The sequence below is a fragment of the Salvelinus fontinalis genome, chromosome 24 (assembly GCF_029448725.1).
Source record: "Salvelinus fontinalis isolate EN_2023a chromosome 24, ASM2944872v1, whole genome shotgun sequence".
Lineage (NCBI taxonomy): Eukaryota > Metazoa > Chordata > Actinopteri > Salmoniformes > Salmonidae > Salvelinus > Salvelinus fontinalis.
In genome coordinates, this window is record NC_074688.1 from 1,660,687 (window position 1) to 1,679,249 (window position 18,563).

Below are 18,563 nucleotides of genomic sequence, written 5' to 3' on the forward strand. Positions count from 1 at the left end.
TGATGGGTGTTTTTTCTCCCTTTACTATGACAAACCTAACCTTGTGAGATTCATCATCGACCTCCAGCACCAATGTGCATGTGCCTGAAGTGGCAATTGCTTCACCCCTGTAAGCTTTCAGTCTTATCCTTTGTTTTGTTTTCACCACTGGTTTTACCTGTAACCGTAACGATTCAGCCTCCGGAATGATGTTGACGTCGGTCCATTACTCGTGTAGGTAGCAGTCCAATCCTTGTCTGGTCCTGCAAGTGCGACTGTTCCCACAAAGAGGTCATCCAAAGACCCCTCACAGTACTCGTTGTCACTGCTGTTGTCCTGGTCCTCATTGACACAGTGTACTGTATTTTGTTGTCTCTGCTGCATGCATTTGAGTGCGAAGTGGTTCCACAGTTTTAACACTCTTTTCTATATACTGGGCACTGGCGAGGTCTGTACTCTCCTCCGCAGCTGCCTGCACGAGTGCTGGTTCCCTGATGTGCGCTGCTGACTGCTGTCGGTGCTGTCCTTTGAAGTTATCAATTTAGCTGTAGCTCTTCCTTTGCTAACATACTCCACTTTTCATACTGTGTCAATACAAACACCACTGTCCCTGGACCGTATGCAACTCTGAGTCACCTGTCTAGCTTGACACATCTGTATTGCTCTTTATAGTGTCAATTCATTCTCACCAATTACCTTGTCTCTCAGCCCATTGTCTCTCACCCCCATGACAATTCTATCTCGTATCAGCGAGTCTGCAATTTGACCGAAATTACACGACTGACAGTTCAGTGTCAAGTCCATAATAAATTCCTCAACAGTCTGTTTCATTCTGACATACAGTACGAGTCAAAGGTTTGGACAAACCAACTCATTCAAGGGTTTTTCTTTATTTGTACTATTTTCTACATTGTAGAATAATAGTGAAGACATCAAAACTATGAAGTAACTGTCACGCCCTGATCTGTTTCACCTGTCCTTGTGATTGTCTCCACCCCCTCCAGTTGTCGCTGATTTTCCCCAGTCTATTTATCCCTGTGTTTCCTGTCTCTCTGTTCCAGTTCGTCTTGTATGTTCTTCCACGTCAACCAGCGTTTTTCCCGTTCTCCTGCTTTTTGCTATTCTCCTTTTCCTAGTCCAGCCGGTTTTGACCCTTGCCTGTTTCTGGACTCTGTACCCGCCTGCCTGACCATTCTGCCTGCCTTGACCACGAGCCTGTCTGCCACTCTGTACCTCCTGGACTCTGATCTGGTTTTGACCTTTTGCCTGTCCACGACCATTCTCTTGCCTACTCCTTTTGGATTAATAAACATTGTAAGACTCCAACCATCTGCCTCCTGTGTCTGCATCTGGGTCTCGCCTTGTGTCATGATAGTAACACATATGGAATCTTGTAGTAACCAAAGAAGTGCTAAACAAATCAAAATATATTTTTAATTCTTCGAAGTTACCACCCGTTGCCTTCACAGCTTTGCACACTCTTGGCATTCCTCAACCAGCTTTATAAGGTAGTCACCTGGAATGCATTTCAATTAACAGGTGTGCCTTGTTAAAAGTTAATTTGTGGAATTTCTTTCCTTCTTAATTCGTTTGAGCCAATCAGTTGTGTTGTGACAAGGTAGGAGTGGTATACAGAAGATAGCCCTATTTGGTAAAAGACCAAATCCATATTACTGCAAGACCAGCTCAAATAAGCAAAGAGAAATGACAGTCCATCATTACTTTAAGACATGAAGGTCAGTCAATACGGTAAATGTCAAGAACTTTTGAAGTTTCTTCAAGTGCAGTTGCAAAATCCATCAGGCTCTATGATGAAACTGGCTCTCATGAGGACAGCCACAGGAAAAGAAGTCCCAGAGTTACCTTTGCTGCAGAGAATAAGTTAATTAGAATTAACTGCACCTCAGATTGCAGTCCAAATAAATGCTTCACAGAGTCCAAGTAACAGACACATCTCAACATCAACTGTTCAGAGGAGACTGCGTGAATCAGGCCTTCATGGTTGAAATGCTGTGAAGAAACTACTACTAAAGGACACCAATAATAAGAGACTTGCTTGGGCTAAGAAACACAAGCAATGGACATTAGACTGGTGGAAATCTCTCCTTTGGTCTGATGAGTCCAAATGTGAGATTTTTGGTTCCAACCGCTGTGTCTTTGTGAGACGCAAAGTAGGTGAACAGATGATCTCCACATGTGTGCTTCCCGCCGTGAAGCATGGAGGAGGAGGTGCTTTGCTGGTGACACTGTCAGTAATTTATTAAGAAACCAAGGCACACTTAACCAGCATGTTTACTACAGCATTCTGCAGCGATACGCCATCACATCTGGTTTGCACTTAGTGGGACTATCATTTGTTTTTCAACAGGACAATGACCCAAAACACACATCCAGGCTGTGTAAGGGCTATTTGACCAAGGAGGGTGATGGAGTGCTGCATCAGATGACCTGGCCTTGGGATGAGTTGGCCCGCAGAGTGAAGGAAAAGCAGCCAACAAGTGCTCAGCATATGTGGGAACTCCTTCAAGACTGTTGGAAAAGCATTCCTCATGAAGCTGGTTGAGAGAATGCAATGGGTGTGCAAAGCTGTCATCAAGGCAAAAGGTGGCTACTTTGAAGAATCTAAAATCTAAAATGTATTTAGATTTTTTTAACACTTTTTTAGTTACTACATGGTTTCATATTTGCTATTTCATAGTTTTGATGTCTTCACTATTATTCTACAATGTAGAAAATAGTAAAAATAAAGAAAAACCCTTGAATGAGTAGGTGTGTCCAAACTTTTGACTCGTACTGTATACTGTTGAAAACATACCTTTCAAATGTCTAATTTCTTCTGGCAGTACAAAAATACAGAAATTTGGCTAATACCAGCTCATAATCTGCTTGCTATTCATCCATTAGCTGAAAGCTGTTGTAGACATCAATGGTGTCTGAGACAGCTACTGTGAGAAACAGTTTCACCTTCTGTGCGTCGTCTTTTTCATCCGCTCCTATCGCCGTCAGATAGAGGGTGAAACGCTGCTTGAACCACTTCCATTGCCCTTCAACATTGCCGTTAAGTTTCAGGTCTGTTGGAGGCTTTAGCACACTCCGTTAGTTCCGGCGTGGTTATTTTACCTCAGTCTCGTTAGCCCAGTGACTAGTTAGCTAATGTTAGCTAAAGTTAGCTAGTTGACGTGAAGCATCTTGGCACCGTTCAGCATTTTCAACCAAAACTGATGGATGAGTCAAAGGCGAGTTCTGTCACTCCTGGTACCATGTTGTATATCTTTCTTGTCTAAGAAATACTAAAGAAAACAACTGTTCTTTAAAACAAAAGTTATTCTTTATTGAAGTTAACAGGAGTCATACAAGCATCGTGCATTTAGTTGGGATCTCCCACTCCTCTGCGCGTCCCCCTGAGTGGTCACATGGCCTCAGATACAAAATGCCACACCAATGAAAACTAGTTTGAAAATTCAAACATATTTTATGGTTGACAACGTGACTGAGCGGGGCAGATTACTTAAGCAATAATGCCTGAGAACTTGGGAACTACAGTGGGGCAAAAAAGTATTTAGTCAGCCACCAATTGTGCAAGTTCTCCCACTTAAAAATATGAGAGAGGCCTGTAATTTTCATCAACTATGACAGACAAAATGAGAAGAAAAAAATCCAGAAAATCACATTGTAGGATTTTTAATGAATTTATTTGCAAATTATGGTGGAAAATAAGTATTTGGTCAATAACAAAAGTTTATCTCAATACTTTGTTATATACCCTTTGTTGGCAATGACAGAGGTCAAACATTTTCTGTAAGTCTTCACAAGGTTTTCACACACTGTTGCTGGTATTTTGGCCCATTCCTCCATGCAGATCTCCTCTAGAGCAGTGATGTTTTGGGGCTGTTGCTGGGCAACACAGACTTTCAACTCCCTCCAAAGATTTTCTATGGGGTTGAGATCTGGAGACTGGCTAGGTCACTCCAGGACCTTGAAATGCTTCTTACGAAGCCACTACTTCGTTGCCCGGGCGGTGTGTTTGGGATCATTGTCATGCTGAAAGACCCAGCCACGTTTCATCTTCAATGCCCTTGCTGATGGAAGGAGGTTTTCACTCAAAATCTCACGATACATGGCCCCATTCATTCTTTCCTTTACACGGATCAGTCGTCCTGGTTCGTTTGCAGAAAAACAGCCCCAAAGCATGATGTTTCCACCCCCATGCTTCACAGTAGGTATGGTGTTCTTTGGATGCAACTCAGCATTCTTTGTCCTCCAAACACGACGAGTTGAGTTTTTACCAAAAAGTTCTATTTTGGTTTCATCTGACCATATGCCATTCTCCCAATCTTCTTCTGGATCATCCAAATGCTCTCTAGCAAACTTCAGACGGGCCTGGACATGTACTGGCTTAAGCAGGGGGACACGTCTGGCACTGTAGGATTTGAGTCCCTGGCGGCGTAGTGTGTTACTGATGGTAGGCTTTGTTACTTTGGTCCCAGCTTTCTGCAGGTCATTCACTAGGTCCCCCCGTGTGGTTCTGGGATTTTTGCTCACCGTTCTTGTGATCATTTTGACACCACGGAGTGAGATCTTGCGTGGAGCCCCAGATCGAGGGAGATTATCAGTGGTCTTGTATGTCTTCCATTTCCTACTAATACTTTTTTGCCCCACTGTATATGGGATAAATGAAGACTTCTGTACATTACCTTGGAAATAATGGAGGACGCAGCGGGACGAGGCGGAGCCAAGTACATTTTTCTAAGGTAATGTAAGGGTGTTTATGTCGCTTATACTACAGTTGCAAAAGAAAACCATACTAAAGCACACATTTACTGATTTTCATAAGTGAATTCATACTCAAATTTTGGTTGTAAAATAACCCACGGACACTAGAGCTTCTGTACAGCTTTAACAGGAAGCTAATAAAGAGGCTAACCGGATGACAAACCTTTATTACTGCCTTAAGATAATCTGTCCTCACCTCCTAACCTCAACACATTACTTCATCTAATCCACAGATGTCCATTGTTTTTCTTCCGAGAACCATTCACTTCTGACATAACCCAGTCTCTTTCATTCCTATCATTCATTTACTATCTCAATGATCAAAGTTTAGCCGATTCCAACAGTATAGACACGATCCAGTCGTTCGTTCGATTAGTTTGATATTTATGTTGCCAGGCTCAGTGGCAATGTTCTCATCCCTTGCTCGAAAGCTAGCCAGCCAACTAGCTAACGTTACGGCTACACAGTCACGACCTCTGCAGCCAGAATAACAGTGTAACCGATGTGAAATGGCTAGCTAGTTAGCGGGGTGCGTGCTAATAGCGTTTCAATCGGTGACATCACTCGCTCTGAGACCTTGAAGTAGTTGTTTCCCTTGCTCTGCAAGGGCCTTGGCTTTTGTAGAGCGACAGGTAACGATGCTTCGTGGGAGGCAGTTGTTGATGTGTTCAGAGGGTCCCTGGTTTGAGCCCAGGTAGGGGCAATGAGAGGGACGGAAGCAAAATTGTTACAACAGCAAAGTTAATTTGTTTAAGCTGTTTATCCCGGTTATACCGCAGTTACCAAAGAAAACAATAGTAAGCACACATTTACCGTTACAAAAAAAAATGTTTTGATATTTTAATTTATATAAGCAAATTCATACTTTCTCATCTTTTGGTTGCTAGAGATGCGACCCAGACGTTCTTCCGATTAGTTCAATATTTATGGACACGACCCAGTTGCCTCGTTCTTTATGTTCCGTTGCCATGTTCGCTGGCAACGTTCTTATCCCTTGCTTGCTAGCTAGCCAGCTAGCTATAGCTAATACAGTCACGACCTCTGCAGCCAGAATAACAACAAAGTAGCTGTTTTCTATTGACGTTAATTTGGATACATCCATAACAATGAACTGATAATGGCCGATTATGCCTGGTATTGTCACGTTCCTGACCTGTTTTCTGTTGTTTTGTATGTGTTTAGTTGGTCAGGGCGTGAGTTGGGGTGGGTATTCTATGTTGTGTGTCTAGTTCCTCTGTTTCTGTGTTCAGCCTAATATGGTTCTCAATCAGAGACAGCTGTCAATCGTTGTCCCTCATTGAGAATCATATATAGGTGGCTTGTTTTGTGTTGGGGATTGTGGGTGGTTGTTTCCTGTCTCTGTGTTTGTGTTCTGCACCAGCTAGGACTGTGACGGTATGTTCTTTTGTTATTTTGTATAGTGTATTGTTTTGTTTTGATTAAATTCATTATGGAAAATTACTACGCTGCGTATTGGTCCTCTGATCCTTCTCGCCTCTCCTCGTCTGAGGAGGAGGACGACTTAGACTGCCGTTACAGTTATAGCGAGAAAAGTTTCCCTTCTCATCAGGACACTCAACAAGGGGATCGCATTACATATCAAACACTAGGTAGACGCTAGCTAAATAGTTTGTTGCTAGCAAAACCTGCCAAAATGACAACAAAATAAAAAAAATATCAGTTGCTGAAAACAGCTGGTCAAACTACACTGAAGAACAATATAAACGTGTGTTGGTCCCATATTTCATGAGCTGAAATAAAAGATCCCAGAAATGTTCCGAAATTAGTTTACATCCCTGACTGGTGTGGCATATCAAGAAGCTAATTAAACAGCACGATCTTTACACAGCCCTTAACATGGAGAACAGAAAGCACTGGAGTGCCATTTTAGCTGGCAACGATGGGAGTGTGATGTCCCATTCTCCGCCAAAAAAGAGGCAAACACTGGATGTCACGAACCAGCACCAGGACGATAGACAGTTCTTCCACTCAACGGAAACCTCACCATTAACATCACCAACTAGGTTGGTTAGCTTGGACTCACCAACCATAATATGTTGCCATAGCCGAGGGAAGTAGGGGTGCTGAGGGTGCTGCAGCACCCTCTAAAAACGTATATATGAATTTTTTTAAATAATAAAAAAACAATATAAAAAAATCCATTATATTGTTTTTTTATTGTTTTTATTTTTATTTAAATTTTATCCCCTTTTCACCCCAATTTTTCGTGGTATCCAATCGCTAGTAATTACTATCTTGTCTCATCGCTATAACTCCCGTACGGGCTCGGGAGAGACGAAGGTCGAAAACCATGCATCCTCCAAAGCACAACCCAACCAAGACTGCTTCTTAACACAGCGCGCCTCCAACCCGGAAGCCAGCCGCACCAATGTTTCGGAGGAAACAACGTGCACCTGGCCCCCTTGGTTAGCGCGCACCATGACGAGCCTTTCAAAGCACTTCATGGCTACAGACATGAGTGCTATGGGTCGGTAATCGTTTAGGCAGGTTACCAAAGTGTTCTTGGGCACAGGGACTATGCTGGTCTGCTTAAAACATGTTAGTATTACAGACTCGGACAGGGAGAGGTTGAAAATGTCAATGAAGACACTTGTTGGTCAGAGCATGCTGACCAACTGTGTGACATAATTGGTCAGCGCATGCTCGCAGTACACGTCCTGGTAATCCGTCTGGCCATGCGGCCTTGTGAATGTTGACCTGCTTAAAGGGCTTACTCACATCGGCTGCAGAGAGCGTGATCACAGTCTTCCGGAACAGTTGGTGCTCTCATGCATGTTTCAGTGTTATTTGCCTCGAAGTGAACTACTAGAGGTAGTTTAGCTCGTCTGGTAGGCTTGTGTCACTGGGCAGCTCTCGGTTGTGCTTCCCTTTGTTGTCTGTAATGGTTTGCAAGCCCTGCCACATCCGACGAGCGTCAGAGCCGGTGTAGTACGATTCGATCTTAGTCCTGTATTGACGCTATGCCTGTTTGATGGTTCATCGGAGGGAGTAGCAGGATTTCTTATAAAATCCTGCTGCCGCTCCTTGAAAGCGGCAGCTCTAGCCTTTAGCTCAGTGCGGATGCTGCCTGTAATCCATGGCTTCTGGTTTGGGTATGTACGTACAGTCACTGTAGGGACGACGTCATCAATTCACTTGTTGATGAAGCCAATGACCGATGTGGTGTACTCCTCAATGCCATCGGAGGAATCCCGGAACATATTCCAGTCTGTGCTAGCAAAACAGTCCTGTAGCTTAGCATCTGCTTCCTCTGACCACTTTTTTATTGATCTTGTCACTGGTGTTTCCTGTTTTAATTTTTGCTTGTAATAGTTTTTTGGGGTTTTTTTTACCTTTATTTAACTAGGCAAGTCAGTTAAGAACAAATTCTTATTTACAATGACGGCCTACCAAAAGGCCTCCTACGTGGACGGGGGCCTGGGATTAAATAAAAATACAATATAAATATGGGACAAAACACACATCACAACAAGAAAGGCACAACACTACATAAAGAGAGACCTAAAACAACAACATAACAACAAAACATGACAACACAGCATGGTAGCAACACACCATAACAATAACATGGTAGCAGCACAAACATGGTACAAACATTATTGGGCAAAGTAAACAGCACAAAGGACAAGAAGGTAGAGACAACATTACATCATACGAAGCAGACACAACTGTCAGTATGAGTGTCCATGATTGAGTCTTTGAATGAAAAGATTGAGATAAAACTGTCAGTTTGAGTGTTTGTTGCAGCTCGTTCCAGTCGCTAGCTGCAGCGAACTGAAAAGAGGAGCGACCCAGGGATGTGTGTGCTTTGGGGACCTTTAACAGAATGTGACTGGCAGAACGGGTGTTGTATGTGGAGAATGAGGGCTGCAGTAGATATTTCAGATAAGGGGAGTGAGGCCGAAGAGGTTTTTATAAATAAGCATCAACCACTGGGTCTTGCGACGGGTATACAGAGATGACCAGTTTACAGACGATTGCAGTGATGTGTCCTATGAGGAGCATTGGTGGCAAATCTGATGGCCGAATGGTAAAGAACATCTAGTCGCTCGAGAGCACCCTTGCCCGCCGATCTAGTTTGGCAGCTTGGTGAAAGAGGAGCGATTACGATAGAGGAAACCATGTCTAGATTTAACTTTAGCCTGCAGCTTTGATATGTGCTGAGAGAAGGACAGTGCACAGTCTAGCCATACTCCCAAGTAGTTGTATGAGGTGACTACCTCAAGCTCTAAAACCTCAGAGGTAGTGATAACACATGTGGGAAGAGGGGCATTCTTCTCAAACCACATGACCTTTGTTTTGGAAGTGTTCAGAACAAGGTTAAGGGTAGAGAAAGCTTGTTGGACACTAAGAAAGCTTTGTTGTAGAGTATTTAACACAAAATCTGTGGAGGGGCCAGCTGAGTATAAGACTGTATCATCTGCATATAAATGGATGAGAGAGCTTCCTACTGCCTGAGCTATGTTGTTGATGTAAATTAAGAAGAGCGTGGGGCCTAGGATTGAGCCTTGGGGTACTCCCTTGGTGACAGGCAGTGGCTGAGACAGCAGATTTTCTGACATTATACACTGCACTCTTTGAGAGAGGTAGTTAGCAAACCAGGCCAAAGACCCCTCAGAGACACCAATAGTCCTTAGCCGGCCCACAAGAATGGAATGATCTACCGTATCAAAAGCTTTGGCCAAGTCAATAAAAATAGCAGCACAATATTGCTTAGAATCAAGGGCAATGGTGACATCACTGAGGACCTTCAAGGTTGCAGAGACACATCCATAACCTGATCGGAAACCAGATTGCATACCCAAGAGAATAGTATAGACATCAAGAAAGCCAGTCAGTTGATTATTGACACGTTTTTCCAACACTTTTGATAAACAGGGCAAAATAGAAATAGGCCTATAACAGTTAGGATCAGCTTGATCTCCCGCTTTAAATAAAGGATGAACTGTGGCTGCATTCCAAGCAATGGAAACCTCCCCAGAAAGGAGAGGCAGGTTATAAAGGTTGGAGATAGGCTTTGCCACCCCTCATAGCCTGGTTCCTCTCTAGGTTTCTTCCTAGGTTTTGGCCTTTCTAGGGAGTTTTTCCTAGCCACCGTGCTTCTACACCTGCATTACTAGCTGTTTGGGGTTTTAGGCTGGGTTTCTGTACAGCACTTCGAGATATTAGCTGATGTACGAAGGGGTATATAAAATAAACTTGATTGATTGATTGATTTGCGATGATGTTATCAGAATGTTAGGGGACAGGGAATCCCAAGAAAGACATACATACCTTATATGTTGTAAAACGTATTGATCAACCATACAAAGTGATTAAATGTAATAGTAAGGTGGTGAAATATGATTGTATGTAAATATGTGAATATACCTTAACCTTAAAGAAGAAAGGGTCTAAACCATCTCTGACCCAGATGGTTCTTTGGGGTCAAGTTTAAGGAGCTCCTTTAGCACCTCGGACTCAGTGACTGCCTGCTGGGAGAAACTTTGTAGCGGGGCAGGGGAAAAAGAGGGAGAAGCATTGGGGATAGTCACATTAGAAGGGTTGGGAGATGAGGAAATGCTGGACGGGCAAGGAGGCAGGAAATAGGAATAGGAATCATGACTTAATGAAGTGATGATTAAAGAGCTCAGCCATCTGCTTCTTGTCATTAACAACCACATCATCAACATTAAGGGACATGGGCGGCTGTGAGGAGGAGGGTTTATTCTCCAGGTCTTTAACCGTTTTCCAGAACTAAGCAGGAATGAGGAGGATAGAATTATGGTCAGATTTGCCAAATGGAGGGCGAGGGAGAGCTTTGTATGTGTCTGTGTGTGGAGCATAGGTGGTCCAGAGTTCTTTTTCCTCTGGTTGCACATTTAACATGCGGATAGAAATTTGGTAAAACGGATTTAAGTTTCCCTGCATTAAAGTCCCCGACTACTAGGAGCGCCTCCTCTGGGTGAGCGTTTTCTTGTTTACTTATGACGGAATACAGCTCATTCAATGCTGTCTTAGTGCCAGCCTCTGACTGTGGTGGTATGTAAACAGCTACAAAGAATATAGATGAAAACTCTCTCGGTAGGTAGTGTGATCTACAGCTTATCATGAGATAGTCTACCTCAGACGAGCAATAGCTTGAGACTTCCTTAGATATCGTGCACCGGCTGTTGTTTACAAAAATACATAGGCCGCCGACCCTTGTCTTACCAGACGCCGCTGTTCTTTCCTGCCGGTACATCGTATAACCAGCCAGCTGTATGTTGATGTTGTCATCATTCAGCCACGACTCCGTGAAGCATAAGATGTTACAGTTTTTAATGTCCCATTGGTAGTTTAATCTTCCGCATAACTCGTCAATTTTATTGTCCAAAGATTGCACATTTGCTAGCAGAATGGAGGGAAGTGGGGGTTTATTCGATTACCTACAAATTCTCAGAAGGCAGCCTGACCTTCGCCCCCTCTTTCTCCACCTCCTCTTCACACAGATCATGGGGATTAGGGCTTGTTCCCGAGGAAGCGGTGTATTCTTCGCGTCGGACTCGTCTGTGTCGTGAATGGAAAAAGAGGATTCTGCCAGTCTGTGGTGAGTAATTGCATTCCTGTTGTCTAGAAGTTATTTTCGGTCATAAGAGACGGTAGAGGCAACATTATGTACAAAAACAGGACAAAGATAAGTTGCAAACAACGCAAATAAACAAACAAAAAACAATCGGCTGGGGCCACGTAAAACTTCTGCCATCCTCTCCGGCGCCATTTTTCAACAACACAACAAGATGCAACAATTTAAGTTTTTCTGTCAATGAAGTATGCTCTCAATTTTATAGGAGTGACGGCAAATCCAAGCTGGCTTCCCATGAAGGCAAGAGAAGCCAGCAAGCATCTGGCCTCCCTTGACTAAAAAAATTATACAAAATTATTCAATCAGTGTTGAGCTAAAGTGAGCGAGCTCAACTGTGAATGGTCCTGGCGCACCAAAAAAAAGTGTCAATGGAAGCCAGCTTGGATTTGGCATCACTCCTATCACTCCTACCATTGAGAGCATACTTCATTGACAGAAAAACTTGAATTGTTGCATCTTGTTGTGTTGTTTTCCTCCAGTGGCTAGCTAGCCAGCTATCTAAAATTGGCCCTTTCCTAAATTAGCCAAGGATGGAGATAGGGATTTGGACTTGTGATTTTACTTAATTCTTTGTACTAGCCAATGATTATAACAGCGATTCTGATCCAACAATTAATTCATACATTGATGTGCCCCTTGGCCTGAGAGGATGGAAGTTCAATATGTAGCTAGATGTAGAAGGCTAATGTTAACTAGCTAACATTGCCCATGAATGGAAGTTAGGCTAGCGAGCAAGCATTTTAGCCAGGTAGCCTAGTAACAACAAAAATTCTAAGTGTGTACTGTATGACAGAGTGATAGACTGATTCGTCAACATGAAAGAGAGGAGGATGACATTGGCGTTTCTCTACAAGGAGGGTGAGTCCACATGTTTTTCTACTTGCACAAACATGTATGCACACACACATAGAAATCAGAACCATAGACAGCCACATTATATTTAGCATACGTTGACTGGACTAAATTGTTTTTGGTGTATTTTAGTTGCCACTGTATTAGACTAAGCAGACATGATTTGATGATGTTGAAATGGTGCTGGAATAGTGAAGGTAGCTCCTGTTTTCTTTGCAACTTGTGGTAACTCTATATGCTTCTACATCAATAGTTGTTTAGTGGTCAAAAAATGGCAGAAACATTTGTGTTTCGGGACCATGCTGTGTAGGTCATGTAACTGTTACTGTACATGCAATTTGCTTTCTGGACTTCACCGGACAGTTTGCTATGCGGCTTTGTGATAAAAACCAAGGTGTGGTTGAATTTATTCTGCCACTGCGTCTTCTTATTGTCTCGGCATTTAAGCCTATATATCACGGCATATGAATTAACAGGTTATAGAGACAATCACTTTAATAAATAATGATTTCATAAATATACAATAGGCCGACATGGGCCGCACTGTGATGGTTAATGAATGCATAGAATTCTTCGACATCTCCAGTAAGAACTGTGGAAAGCAATCGCCCGAAGCAGTTGGCGACAGCCAATAGGAGCCACAATGTAAGGAGCCAGCGAAAAGACCGCTGATCAAAACTGACCAGCATCGTCCCCATTACCGTTCTCTTAGCAGCAGGATATAATGCTGGCAGCACGATCTCAGGATGCAACATTTAAAAATATATAATAAGAGTCCCCCTACAAAGAAAAGCTAAACTTTGGGAATATCGACACTGGCCAAGTGTGAGGTGTGTGCAAAATGTCAACCTTGTCATCCTGAACCAATGATGGCAATGGCGCTGCCAAAACGGCCATGGCAAAAGGTAGGGGAAGATATGTTCTATTGGAAAAATGACACTTATCTGCTAGAGGTAGATTACTATTCAAGATACATTGAAATAGCAAAGACACCCATAATAACCACACCAGATGGGGTTATCAGTACATTTTTGGTTACAGATAACGCTGTTCTCCACGAGCTCCTTTTCTGCTTTCCCCACAGAATATGACTTCACACATGTGACCAGTAGCCCCTACCATGCACAGAGCAACTGTGAGGCAGAAAGAGCTGTGAAAACAGTCAAAGGACTGCTGAAAAAAAACAAGGATCCATACAGGACTCTGTCAGCTTACAGAGTTACACCACTGCATCATGGGCTGTCACTTGCCGAGCACCTGATGGGCAGGAGGCTGCACGCCCCATTGCCTGTCTCGCCGGCTCAGCTTAAATCTCAACGACCTAACAGGAAGGCCTTGGCTGAGAGGGACAAACGGCTGAAGCAAACACAAACTGGAGACTTTAATCAGAGACACCGTGCTACGGAGAGACCAAAGTTTACAGAAGGCCAATGTGTGTGGACTACAAACTCAAAGACACCAGCAATAGTGCTGAGGAAAGCGGATGTCCCACGCTCCTACGTGGTGGACACAGACTCAGAAGAGGTACGGAGGAACAAAACATACCTCAGAGCTCTTCCAGATCTACCAGCCACACAGGCTGAGGAGGCCACAGACAACGCACAAAAAGAGGCGGAAGGAGAGAATGATCACAGAGCCACAAGCTCGCCCAAAAAGCATTCTCACAGAGCCACAAGCTCACCCAAAAAGCATTCTCACAGAGCCACAAGCTCGCCCAAAAAGGGATGTGAAGCCACCAGAGTGGCTGAAAGACTATGTCACATGAATAGAATACATATTGTTTGGGACCATACCCAGCAAAAAGAGACTGTGTAATTTAATGCTTTCATACTCATTCAGAATGTGAAGTAGCATGTTAAGAGAATAATACTGGTTCCAAATTATATTTCAGTTGTTCGTCAGTGGTTATGAATGTTGAATTCTTCTTCATTGGAGAGGGGAAGATGTAGTACAATGCCCATTCTTATCATGTAGGATTGCGGTTTGTTGAGGAGGGGCGGATCAAGTTGCCAAACCTGAGGAATCCATTTGAAGTATCCAAGCTGGTGGAAAGAGTGATGGGTAAAGTAAATGCAGTAAGGATTACAAGAAGTGGACTTTGTTTGATTTTTGTGTACTTCTAAGCAGAAAGAGATTGAGTTGCGTTGCGTTGTACTCGAGTCGAGAATGTTGCCGTGTCGTGCGTAGCTCTTCGGAACAGGGGGTTAATATCTGGGGTAATATCTGGCGTCTCGTGGGAAGTCGAGTTGGAAGATTGATGCACTTCAGATGAAATGAGTAGTTAATAGAGAGAAATTCAAAAGTCTATCTGTTGTTTTGTTTTTTGAGGTGGAGTCTCTCCATACCGTGGTGAAGTTGGGGTATATGAATTACTGTGTAAAAGCATTTGTCCCAAGATTGTGATCGCTGTAGTGCTTTTGTTAGTGGATAGGCATAGTCTACAGGTTAAAAAGGTAGACTTTGTACTCTTTATGGCTATGGTGATCAACGACACTTCATAAGTGGAGAAAAAGTCTACAAAAATGGACAACATTGTGAATGCAGCGGAGCGGTTTCTGAGATTGGAGGACTTCTCTGCGAATGAGTCACATGAAAGGCTATCACAAGCCGTACTACTTTCTCAGGCCCCAGAGCCTGAGTCGGGAGATATGGAACTTTGAAGGACGGAAGAAGTGGGAGTCTGTTTTGCTTTGTTTTGTTTCCTCAACTATTTTAGTTGTGAGGAGTAACTTTGTTTTTCCCCATCAAGTATGGTTTTCTTTTTTACTTTGAATCCAGTAGTGGGCAGCAATACAACTTTTTGAATGTCGTCCGCATCAAAATCCTAGCCTCGTACGAACCATCCTGATCTCGCAAGCTTACATTCTGTTTCACTAGATCAGGATTGTTCGTACGAGGTACCTAAAACCACTGAGGTAAATAAGCACGTGACACGGCATCCAAGATGACCCCCATTTTTTTAAAGGAAATCTACTCACATTCGCATATGCCGATCTTGGACCGTCTATATTTGGGTTGCATCCTGTTTATATGGACCAGCATCTGCATACAGTTTATACGGACCAACATCACATGCACACTAGCACTCAGTGCACACAGGGAGCAGCGTGAGCAGTGACGGGTCCAACTGCTGTACGAAAGCAAAACTATAGGAGCTGTCGAAACAGTGCTTCTAGACCGGAACCCTGGCCACCTGACTAAAACCCCACCGAAGAAGGTACACATTTCAATTGTGGGCTTTTATTTTGAAGGATTTATTATTACCATACGAAAGTGACGTGATTGTTTGTACATCTGGCGGAATATTAATCATCGTCCCATTGTTGTTTGTTGAGGCAGCTGGCTAGCTAACTTAGGGTATGTATTTACACCACAAATATTAGCTAAAATATATAGCGAGTTATTGGAAATAAGAACATGGCAATGATTTATTTTTGTTGAAATGTGTGTATTATGCTGAGCATTCATAAAACATTAGCTTGTTAACCAGCTAACGTTATGTAGATGGGGGCTAACAAAGACAGCGAACAACCAAATCTTTTCAGGCACCACCTAAAACGATTTCAGTAACCTTAGTTGCTTTTACGAACTCATGGAAGCCAGACATCTAACTAGCTATATTCTATTACATCTAGATAGCAATCTAAGGTTAGTTATTTTTGCTATGGCTAGCTGTGGCTAACAAGCAGCTGCTGCGTTGACGTTAGGTAACGTTAACAGAGAGCATCTCGATTTTCTTTGCTGTAACGTAGTTTTGTCCCATGTGATACGAGTCAGATTTTCGGTCTTCATTTAGTTTTTTGCAACACTAACACGTTAGTTAGTTATCTATAACGGTTCGCTAGCACACTGCAAGGCTAACGTCAGTTACCTACGACACAACAATGGGATGGATCTATGATGGCTAGCTAGTAACTATATGCTGAGCGTTTGGTGTTGAGGTGGCTGGATTCGAAGCTAGTGAACTGCCGTTGTAGCTAGCTAGCGACAGTACACCAACCCTCTGTATAACTACACCTTTAATTAGTTGCGAACAGTAGAAAAATATGTATTGCATTTAGTTAGCATTATTAGTGATTACAAATGTTTATTTTCAATTAAGGTCGAGACATGGTCGGGACACTAATTTAATATGGCCAAAGCTCAGGGTGACAAATTTGGTTTTATGTTTTTGAAACTGTATCTATTCCCTCTCCTACTAGACCTACACAAGTCACCATGGGGAAAGATCCTAGGAAACCGAGAGGCAAGATGTCGTCATATGCTTACTTCGTGCAGACCTGCAGGGCAGAGCACAAGAAGAAACACCCCGAGGCCAGTGTCAACTTCGCCGAGTTCTCCAAGAAATGCTCAGAGCGATGGAAGGTAGCATTACACAACAGTGAACATTTGTGAAGTGACATGTTTCTGGTACATGCATAGAATGATTATGGCTATATTTCCACCATAGTATGTTTTGTTACACTTGAGTGACCTTGTGGACAGTCTAGCGGTGGCCATGTAGATGTGTAATCTGAGTTTATACCTCTATATCCAGCCCATGTCTCCTAAAGAAAAAGGCAAGTTTGAAGACATGGCGAAGCAAGACAAGGTCCGCTACGAGAGAGAAATGAAGAACTACATCCCACCCAATGGCCAGAAAAAGAAGAGGTTCAAGGATCCTAATGCCCCCAAGAGACCACCGTATGTACCATAGTTTACTGGGTTTGCATGGCAGCTCGACTGGATAGCAATTTTAGAGAGGTGAATTAAACTTCCCTTTGAATTTACATATGTTTTGTTTTTGTTTTCTCAGGTCTGCGTTCTTCATCTTCTGTGCTGACTTCCGGGCCAAGATAAAGAGCGAGCACCCAGGCCTGTCCATTGGAGACACTGCTAAGAAGCTGGGCGTGATGTGGAACAGCTCTGCAGCTGAGGAGAAGAAGCCGTACGAGAAGAAGGCAGCCACGCTGAAGGAGAAATACGACAAGGTGAGTAGGGCTTTGTTAAAACCAAAAGAGATGGGGTTTTCCCAATGACTGGTATTCCTGCTTTTCTGAGATTATCCTCTATTCAATCGTCATTGAAGTTGATATACAAACTTCTGTTTTGCTGATCACGACGCCGTGACATTTTATTTGAATAAGATGGGTGCAAACAATTCCACTGATCTTAAATAAATAGGATGGAAAAAAGGGAGTCTAATGCTTATCTAAACACATGTGACCTTTCTCATGTGTCACTATTGTCACAATGTAACGTTTTAAGCATTTTCTTGGACAATTGCTCTTTTGGACGGCAATATGAGAATTCCATGTGGGAAAATTGCTTTTTAATTTTCCCGCTGTAAAACGGTATGTCTGCAGATGTATTGGATCCCAGAAGAGCATATTGGTCAGGCTCTAAATCATTTTGTTGTGTTACACAGGATATCGCCTCATACCGCACCAATGGTAGAGTAGATACGGCCTCCTCCGCAGCTGCTGACGACGACGACGAAGAGGAGGATGATGAGGAAGAGGATGATGACGATGAGGATGATGACGAGTAGCCTCTCTGCTGTTGTAGCCTACGTACTTGTTTAATGCTATGTAACTCTATTGTACACACCTTACATCTCTGAACAGACCCAGACGCAACAAGAACACATTAGGATGTGTGTCTATTTAATGTTAAGGTGGATGGTGTTATGCTCCATAACTGGTTAAAGTTAACACTACATGTCTTGAATTTGATGTTTTGATATTTTTGTTGTAGTAGCCCTTTTTTCCTGCCCTTGCCTGTAACTGCTTTGGAGGATTATGAATCAATATGGAAGTAATAGGTGTGCAACTCTCAAATCAGATTTCTGGGTTGGTAGCTAGTGTATTTGTTTTTTTCCTGTATTTGTTTTAAATATTTTTTCATATGTTTGTCACACGGTCTTTTTATTCTTTGAATACCACTCTAATTGCAGCTGACATTCAGGAATGTCTAAAATAAAGGTCTTTTTTAATAAATTGTTGTTTTTTTGGAAGATTTACCATGAACTAAGGCATTTGGTTGATTTTGATAAATATTTACATAGTGCCTTCAGAAAGTATTCATACCCCTTGACTTATTCCATGTTTTGTTGTCAAAGCCTGAATTCAAAATGGATTAAATATTTTTTTCACCCATTTACACACAATACCCCATAATGACAAGGTGAAACCATGTTTTTAGATATTTTAGCAAATTAATTAAATGAAATTTCTAATTTACTTAAGTATTCTCACCACCAAGTCAATACATGTTCACCAGAGTCAGTAACTACAGCTGTAAGTGAGCTTTGCACACCTGGATAGTACAATATTTGCGAATTCTTAAAATTATT

The 18,563-nt window shown here is 42.6% G+C and overlaps 1 protein-coding gene across 1 annotated transcript; it reads left to right on the forward strand.

The window, feature by feature from the left end:
- The first annotated feature begins 15,476 nt into the window (after positions 1–15,476).
- Positions 15,477–18,207, forward strand: LOC129821729 (high mobility group-T protein-like). The gene is made up of 5 exons (XM_055879329.1): positions 15,477–15,586; positions 16,432–16,594; positions 16,767–16,912; positions 17,025–17,199; positions 17,637–18,207. The coding sequence occupies exons 2-5, from the start codon at positions 16,448–16,450 to the stop codon at positions 17,757–17,759; spliced, it is 591 nt and encodes a 196-aa protein (XP_055735304.1). The 5' UTR covers positions 15,477–15,586; positions 16,432–16,447; the 3' UTR covers positions 17,760–18,207.
- Positions 18,208–18,563: the final 356 nt, after the last annotated feature.